General features: G+C 43.7%; 1 protein-coding gene across 2 annotated transcripts in view; it reads right to left on the bottom strand.

The window, feature by feature from the left end:
• LOC119584267 (transcriptional regulator ERG homolog) overlaps positions 1-2,903 on the bottom strand; it is a 42,745-nt gene extending 39,842 nt beyond the window's left edge. The window contains exon 1 of one of the 2 annotated variants that reach the window (XM_037932794.1): positions 2,318-2,903. In XM_037932794.1, coding sequence (XP_037788722.1) covers positions 2,318-2,414 — 97 coding nt within the window. In that variant the 5' untranslated portion in view covers positions 2,415-2,903. The remainder of the gene's footprint in view (positions 1-2,317) is intronic. The other variant, XM_037932795.1, reaches the window with a different exon arrangement.
• Between the last annotated feature and the right edge of the window lie 7,097 nt (positions 2,904-10,000).

Raw genomic sequence — 10,000 nt, 5'->3', positions numbered from 1 at the left:
GGAGGAGAGGCGTCGGGAAGGGCGCGCGTATGGGGAAAGGGAGATTGCTTTTTATCTATTTTTATTTTGTTAATTTGTAAAGCGGTGGAGAGGGGATGAGATGTAGGATGCGATTTTTTTTTGTTCGCTTATTCTTCTTTGTCCTTTTTTTTATTTTTTATTTTCTTGCTCGTTCATTTGGCTCATGTCACTGACTCTTTCCTCTCTCATTCGATGAATTTCCTTCCTCTATCGTCTGGAGGTTTTGAGCTGCTCTCTTTCTCTCTTCCTTCTATCCCCTTTCCTTTTCCTCTTCATTTCCCTTCCCCCCTTTTCGCATCTTTATTCTATTTTTTTTTGTCCACCCTTCTCCTCTAATTATCCTCATGGAGGCTCATTCTCACCCTTTCAACACTAAACCGGGAGATACCTTGCCATAATCACGCTGCACTGGTCGACAATCTGCCTCATTATGCAACATATCCTGGAAACAAATTAGCATCAATCCATAAAACATGGAGATTTTTCGAGAGCCTTATTGCCCCCCAATCAGCGAAGAGTTCGAATCTCCTCCTTTCAAACATGCGGATCCTATTCATCTTGTCAGAAAACAAAATCAAGTTTCTGTTCGCAGATTGTGGAGCGTAATTCTCTCGTGGCTCTAACACAATAGAATCCAAACTTTAATCGGGGCACTTTTCCTGTTAAATAAAGGTTAGCAATGAATGATTTCCTTGCTCTGGTGGGGGGGGGGGGGTATTGCCTTGGGTGACGCCTACAGCGGACGTCCCCTTCCTAGGTGACGCCTCGCTGCAGGTGCACGCACACACGCACACACACACACACACACATATATATAATATATAATATATATATATATATATTATATATATATATATATATATATATATATATATATATATATATTATACATATGTTATATATATATATATATATATATATATATATATATATATATTATATATATATATATATATATATATATATATATATATATATATATATATATATAATATATATTATACATATATTATATATATTTTATTATATATATATATTATTAATATATATGTATATATAGTATATATTTAATATTTGATTTATTATTGTGTGTGTGTGTGTGTGTTAGTGTGTGTGTTGTGATGTGTGTGATGTGTGTGTGTGGTGTGTGTGTGTGTGGTGTGTGTGTGGTGTGTGTGTATGTGTGTGTGTGTGGTGGTGTGTGGTGTGTGTGTGTGTGTGTGTGTGTGTGTGGTGTGTGTGTGTGTGTGTGTGTGTGCGCGCGGCGTGTGTGCGCGTGGTGTGTGCGCGTGTGTATATATATGTGTACACACACACACACACACACACACACACACAGACGCATACACACACAAACATATATATATCCAACACACACACACACACACACACACACACACACACACCACACACACACACACACACACACACACACACATATATATATATATATATATATATATATATATATATATATATATAATATATATATATATATATATATGTATATATATATATACATACATACATACTATATATAATATATATATATATATATATATATATATTATATATATTATATATATATACATATATATACATATACATGCATACACACACATACTTTTTTTTTAACGGTAGGTTCATGTTTGAGCCGCCGTGGTCACAGGGACACACACAGAGACACACACACACAGAAATACACATTCCACATTCTCACACATAATAAACACGCACATACATGCAGACAGACCAGCATACAGATTCTCTCACGCACAAGGAGCACGAAGACTGCACACAACAAGCCTATCCACACCCATAACAAAGACAATGTATGTAACAGAAGTGTAGTTATATTCCCAGAGGGTGCATTTTATCCCATAGAGAGAGAAAAAAAAATCATGAGTGATGCAAATACAAAGGACATACTGACAGAGCGAAATATACAGTTATTGAAGTGTGAAAGATAAATGTCCCACAGTCTTGTATTCGTCGAATGTCCCTGGAAATCCTTATTACAATGGAAATGTATTACAGTGCAAGCCACATTAGCCAGATACGTGCTCGCCACACACGTTAATAAATGCGTAGAAATGCATGATATACAAAGTAAACCCATATAATGAATATATTAAAGCAAATCAACTTAAATTCAACTTATTTGTATTAATCAAAAACACCCGTAAAAAGATGTCCCCCAAACACCACAGCAAAGCAACAAGCATTTGCCTCAAATGCTGGAATTCTACAAACTACCAACAATCACGACAGAGAAAGATAAGGAAATTGTAACAACCTATATAATTACCGGTGAAGAGCATGGAAAAGTTGGACAGCGGGCCCGTCCTCGGCAGATAATCGGGGGTCGAAGTCTTGAGGTCCAGCATTGTCATCGGTGCGCGGGCGGCAGCGGTCGTTCCCTCGGTTAAGTGTGCCGGTGTCACCCTAGGTCATCGGCGGGCGGTCGCAAGGGGCATTGACTGCCTCGCTTTTGCCGTGAGAACGCCCTTTCGCTGCCGTATTAATTGAGATGCTTTCGACCAATAAGCTACTGTTCACTTCCAGGTATCACACCATGTTTTTTTCACGTGTTATTTGTCTGAGATCGATCATGCGGGTTTTTATATTGGAATTATAAAAAAAAATATCTATCCGTCAAGTATTCACACTCGAGTACCAAGCAGCACACAACACAACTCGAGATCACAAGTAGCAAAGGCAGAACCAATCGAAGGAAAGCGCCAACTTGTTCTGAGCAGCCAGGAAGGAGAGCGTTTCTTGCGGGGCGCTCGCCAGGACTCGTCCCTCTTTTTTCAGGCTGGAGGCGTATAACCGGTTCGGATGTGGATGCTGAGGACCGGTTGTGCTGTGCTTCTGGGTGCAGGCTTGAGAGTGCGCGCGTTTCCGCCATGTGAGCCAATATCAAGAGCTCCATCGTGGTTGCCGAACGTTTGGGAGGATGCCGTACGCTTCCGGTGCTATCGATTTTTTCCCCTATTTCTCCGCATGCTTTGGTACCGTTGACAATCTAGGCTTTTTGGAAATGCGAGCTAATCAGACTGTATCATTGCATGCCTGAAATTTATAATACGTACTTGTAATATGGAAAACTCTAAGGAAATGACACGCCAAAAAACCCTGCGTGGCATCTTCCACACTAGTGACTGGGCGGGGTTGGGGACTTCCGCGGCCAATAGAGAACAGGATTTGTGGTGGGAGGGAGGGGCCAGTCTCCCCTCCTTTCCCCTCGTTACAGTGAACTCGCATACACTTAGATGTTTCTCTCCAACCTAAATTTTATACCCCACTGCGATCATTAATAAACATTTATAGCACAAACATCAAGGCCTTTATAGATGTTATCAAAAGTTTGCCCTTTAAAAGCATAAACCCCATTTTAAGAGAGAGGGGAAAGGGGGAAAGAAGAGAAAGAGAGAAGAGAGAAAGAGAAGAGTGAGAGACGAGCAGAGGCAGGGTTAGTCGCACACCCTCTCTCTCGCCGAGGAAATATCGACAAATAGCAGCGGCTTCATTCTCCGGAGCGTGAGAACTCCAACTAAATTATTTCTCCGTGGAGGCCGTGACATATGGCCTCGCCTCCTCGTCTTGGCTCATCGGCTCGGAGGCGCTTGTTAACTACGCCGAGGATTCTTGGGAATGCTGTGCATGGCGGAGATCCTGCCGGAGGTGAGGCGGGGGCGAACGGACGGACCTCTCATTGAAACCTTCGTGTAGGAAAAGGAGAGGAAGGCATGCAGGAGACGCCTGCATATATGTTCATGGAATACATACCAACAATCTATTACAAAAAAAAAAAAAAAAAAAAAAAAAAAACGTTTAAATTCCACCGAAAAATATAAACAGCGTTACACAACAAAAGTTACAAAAGGAAACGGTTTAACTACATCTTGGAGCCTCGTCCTATGGCCAGGAAAATCACATTCAGGCCAGCAATTTTTGGAGGAAAACATAATACGATAACATTTTCAAGGATACTGTAAACCAGTTTTCCGGGATTATCTCACCGGTAAGAAAGCGGATATCTATTTTCTAAACTTTCCAAATTTTGTTTTCCGGACGGTAATCGGTATTTTGATTTGTATTTCGCAAGCCTGGATTTAGTAAATGCATACTCTGAACGAATTTTACACGGAAATCACATTCATCTCGCCTACGTCTTCGAAACGATGAATAAAAAAAAAGTACGAAGTAATACTGTTTTCCAGAATTCACCAAGAAGGAAAAAAAAAAAAAGAATAACGAGAACATTATAAAAGGGAAAATAAAGAAAAGAAGCTAACGTCCCCATAAGTAACACACCCCATCAGTTCTTATCGTTATCTACAAAGAGCGAAAACACCTTCGGCAGATCACAAACTCACCGCTTCCCGAGAGAGGGCTCGACGCTGGACCCTCTTGCGGCCAGAGTAGAGTAATGAGACGGACGAACGTTTGCTTGTCTGTGTATTCAATTATGTATACTCATACACACACACACACTCACACACACACACACACACACGCACGCACACACACACACATATATTTATATATATATGTATATATATATGTATATATATATATATATATATATATATATATATATATATATATATATATATATTATATATATATATATATATATATATATATATATATATATATTATATAACAGAGAAGAGAGAGAGAGAGAGAGAGAGAGAGAGAGAGAGAGAGAGAAGAGAGAGAGAGAGAGAGAGAGAGAGAGAGAAGAGAGAGAGAGAGAGAGAGAGACAGACAAACAGACAGACAGATATATCGATAGATATATAAAAAGATAGATAGACAGATAGCGAGAGAGAGAGAGAGAATGATGAAAACCAAAGAAGTAGAGAAAGTAAGGAAAGGGAAAGACAGAGACGGAGCGAGACTCAGACTAATCGAGAAAATCAATCAAAGGGAAGCCGTAAAGTACACCAGCCTCCTCCTGTACACGCAGGGCAGCGACTTCTAAGATGGCGCAGGGCGAGTGCCAGTACAGCATCGGTAGTATCTCCGTGCGAGGGCCGCCTCTCCCCTCTCCTCTCCCCTCAGACGGTGGGCGTCGTCGATCTACACCAACCACTTCCACTCTGCGCCTCCTTCTCCTTCCTTTGCCCTCCCCTTCCCTCCCCTCCCCTCTCCTTCCCCCTCCCACCACTCAGTGACCCCGTCTGAGGAGGTAGGGAGGAAGGGAGGGGGCAGGAGGAGGGAGGGAGAAGAAAGGAGGAGGACGAGAGGAAGGGAGGGACCAGGGTGGAATGGGGGAGGGGAGATGGGGGCAGTAGGAGGAGGACGAGAGGAAGGGAGGGACCAGGGGGAAAGGGAGGAAGAAGGAGGAGGAGGAAGGAGGAGGAGGAGGAGGGCTGGAGGAGGAGGGGAGGAGGGTGAGAGGAGAGAGGGACCAGGGGGGGGGGGAGAAGGGCGCATCCCACACATTAATTTCGACTCATTACCAGTACGATGGCCCTCCTAAACAAAAACAAACACGCCCCTCAGTCCACTTGGAGAGACTCGGTCCGTTTGTTTACGTGACCGAGGGATAGGGGGCGTTGTAATGGGTGGTCAAGATAACTAGTTTGTTTGTTTACTGAAGGAGAGAGAAAGAAAGTGAGTGAGTAAGAGAAAGAGAGAGAGAGAGAGAGAGAGAGAGAGAGAGAGAGAGAGAGAGAGAGAGAGAGAGAGAGAGAGAGAGCGAGAGAGAGAGAGAGAGAGAGAGAGAGAGAGAGAGAGAGAGAGAGAGAGAGAGAGAGAAACAGACAGAGAAAGAAGAAATAGAACAAGCAAAATATTCCTTAAAAATCTCCGGGGATTGCTTGTGGAAAGAGAAAGGGTTGGTCAAGGAGGACTTCTGATGAAAGGAAGATCATTACAAATCACACTAATGCTTCTCTCTCTCTTTCTCTATCTTTCTGCCTTTCTCCCCCCTTATCTGTCTCATTCTCTCTAATCTCTCTCTCTCTCTCTCTCTCTCTCTCTCTCTCATTCATTCGCTCACTCACCTTCCCCCTTTCTCTCCATTCCTTCCGTACCAACAGACACGTACGGGGAACATCTCAAAGAAGAAATGTATATCCGAAAAGCCTCTTTGCGTCTAGATCTGTACACTAAACAAGAAATTCTATTTACTGTGTCGTAACCGGTTCCCTTTTGAAAGACATCATGGAGGAGAGAGAAAAAGATTCTTGAGGAACAGCCCCCTTCGCCTCCTTCTCCATTAATACTTCAAAGACTTCAAAAAACACCGTCCGTGGCTGCCCCCCGAACCCCTCCCCCCCCCCTCCCCACCTCCTCCGCAACCATTCGCCTCCTCACGTGGATACTGGGCTGACCTGGTGCTCCTTGTGCCTACAGTGGGAGAGTACGATCTTTTGTGTTTTTTATTATATCTAATGGTTTATCGGTTTCCAGATATCTTGTGATTCGTCTTTTGGTAAAGGAATAATTTCTTTTTATCTCTATAAAGACCATTAAATTCACGGTTATTCGTGCGCGTCACGGCTAATTTTAGTTCTGTATAATAAAACCGACCTTTTACTTTCCTCACCCGATGTATTATTCCACTGCATCTTCTTCCTTCCTCTCAGTGTATACAAATAACCTTCGTTCTGCCGAGTCTTGGCCTCTGCGTCCAAAAACCTCAGAATAACAAGAAATACACGAGAGAAGAAAAGAGCAGACGCCTCGCAAGCGCCGCCAATCATCTCGCGGGACTCAAGACAGAGATGAAGAGACGCTGTACAGACATCCCGTTGTGTCACAATTCGCTGGCTCCGACATCCCCCTCCCCGGCCCCCCCCGGCCCCCTGGCGCTGATTGGCACAAGTTCGGAGTGGAGGAAGTGGGCAAGAGAGATAGAGAGAGAGAGAGAGAGAGAGAGAGAGAGAGAGAGAGAGAGAGAGAGAGAGAGAGAGAGAGAGAGAGAAGTGATGAGTGAGTGAAGTGAAGAAGAGAAAGAGAAAGAGAGAGAGAGAGTGAGAAAGAGATAGATAGATAGATAGATAGATAGATGGAGGGAGAGAGCGAGAGAGAGAGAGAGAGCGAGAAAGAAAGCAGAATAAAAGCGCGAAGACCTGGAATAGACTGACAGACAAACACGCGGCAAGAGGAGCGAAGTGAAGGGGAGGGGGCAAAGGGGTGGCGAAGGGGGGAGGGTGAACACGAGCCGAGCATTACCTCCGTACCATTACCCTCGCACGGCGCTCGCCAAGACAAAAGACGCACCGAAAGCGCCCTTGCAGACAGCCCCCGCCCCTCCTACCGCCGCCCTCGGCTCACGCCCCCGCCCTTCCCCTGCCCTTCCGCCCGATGAGATCCTCGGGGTAATAAAGCTCTATGCATCTGATATTTCGGAAGTGCAAGAGAAGCAGCGCGGGAGACCATTATTCAGATCTTGCTGATCAATTCTCTATTTCGTGTTTTATAAATATGTATATATATATATATATATATATATATATATATATATATATATATGTATATAGATATATATATATATATGATATATTTATGCACACACATCGACACACACACACACACACACACACACACACAACACAACATATATCATATACGCATATACTATATATTATATATATATATATATATATATATATATATATATATATATATATATATATATATATATATATATATATATATATATATATATATATATATAAACACACACACACACACACACACATATATATGCTATTTTACAAATGAGTGAGATTAAAGGAAAAAAGGAATGGAGAGAAAAAAAAGAGACAAGATTCATGACTGGGAGAAAAAGTAAAAAGAAAAGAAAAAGAAAACAAAAAGGAAAAAAACAAAATAAAAAGAACACACACCAGACCTGCACGAAACGGCGCACGCGAGGCACAGACGCAGCGAGAAGTACATTATCCTGAATGATGATTCCAAAATTAATTTCCTTAATTGAACGATTTCCCTCGCAGGCCTGCAAGTTTGGAGCGCCCTGGCTTGATCACCATAACTCCTCAACTTGCAGCTTCCTCGCAGAGTCACTGGCGCTGTCACTCTCGCCAGCCGCCGCCGGGAAACCCACTTTACTTTTTTTAGAATAGAATTGAAATCGAATTTTTAGAAGGAATCCAGGATTGTCTCTCTGGTGTCGTTGGAGGGAGAACCGTGGGAATGTGCGTTTGTGTTTGTGTGTATCTATCCAACTATCTAACTATATATATATATATATATATATATATATATATATATATATAAATATATATATATATATATATATATATATATATATATATATATATATAATATAATAGATATAAAGAGAAGATGAATAATATAATAGATATATAAATAATATAGATAGATATATAAAGTAATACGATACGACAGACAGAGAGAGAGAGAGAGAGAGAGAGAGAGAGAGAGAGAGAGAGAGAGAGAGAGAGAGATCGGGGAACCGCTAGGTTGAAAGACAGACAAATAACAGATGCGCAGATAGACAGCAAGACCGAGACGGAAAGAAACCAGGAGAGAGAAAGAGACCGAAATAAAGCGTCGCCATCTCCAGCCAGCAAGGTACGACCCGCCGTCCCTCCATTCCTCCACTAAACAAGGACTCGGTTGCAATTTCTCACCCGCTTTTCTCGGCGTTTCCTAACTTTGTCGTCCGTTTCCTGAACTCTCAACATCGTGTTCATTTCATTTTCCTCCCCAGTTGCGCTAATGTCCTCGAATTTCCCCTTACTCTCGAACCCCGGGATGAAACGAAGCACAATGCCAGCTTTTTTTGTGGATTTTTAAATGCCCGCGCGTGTGTGTGGGGGGGAGTGGGGGGATTTACAGCCGCGTCCCTTGAGAAGTGATTTGGAATGGGGCCTATTATTCCGGCGTCTTTTTGGAAACCCGAGACTTATGATAATGGTCTCTCTCTCTCTGGTGACGGCTCCACGATGGATCGCTGAGGAGCTAAGAACCAACATTTTGCCGCCACTGAGAATCCAAGAGCTCCAGTTTTCCCGCCTTTTTTTCCCCGTTTCCCGCGCTTCGTCGGTTTCCCGCGTTTTTCCTCCTCAGCTCTCCTGGCGGCGCCGCCCTCCCGCCTCCTCCTCGCCCGCGTCCCGATCGCCTTCCAGGGCCACGGATTCGACACCTGCATTCTATGGGAGGCGCGTTCTTAAAGAGGATAATTTCGCTTATTGATTGGGTTTCCCTTCTTCGAATATGTTCGTTTCTCTGTATTGCAGATAGTATGTTAAATCATAAACTACGATGCCATTTATTCCTACAAGACATCTTTGCTCAGAGCCAGAATATTCATACCAATCCATTTGCGTACCTCCTCCCCCCACCCTCCCCACCCTATCCCTATCCCTATCCAACCCGCGCAAGCCATTTGCATATGCACCCTGTATTTAGCCAAGCCCGGGCCACACCAGTTTTGTTGCCTGGCCAAGTCAGCCCTAACTAGGATCGGGACGAGGGCATGGAGGCTCGTTTCCGGCGCATCCGGCGGGGCGGAGGTCGGAAACTTGGCAACCTGACGAGTTTCCGTGATTTCCGCCCCGACCGACACTCCGGCCTCTCCACGCAGTGCCACCGGGCCATTATGTGGAGACGCGGTCCTTGGCACCTACTGGAAGGCGCCGCACGCGGAGTGGAATCGAGACTGGAACGGCGAGCGAAGAACGGCGACATGAGAGGCTCGACACAGGCGCGAACGGCGGGGTCGGCGACACGGAAAACAGGGCGGCGGTTTGCAGCTGGGGTGAGAGACGGAGAGGAAGAAACAAGAAGAAAGAAGGAGGTGAAGGAAAGAAGAGGAAGGGGAAGAGAGGGGAAAATAATGGTAACTAACATGATAATACAATGGTAATGAAGAAGGAGGGGAAACTACGAAGAGGAAGAAGAAGAGGAGGAAAAAGAAAGAGAGATGATAAAAGAAGGAGGAGAAGGAGGAAGTGGAAAGGAAGAAGAA

This window comes from Penaeus monodon, chromosome 18, assembly GCF_015228065.2.
Source record: "Penaeus monodon isolate SGIC_2016 chromosome 18, NSTDA_Pmon_1, whole genome shotgun sequence".
Lineage (NCBI taxonomy): Eukaryota > Metazoa > Arthropoda > Malacostraca > Decapoda > Penaeidae > Penaeus > Penaeus monodon.
Note: the sequence above shows the minus strand (reverse complement) of the source record. Positions and strands in the feature narration are given on the sequence as shown.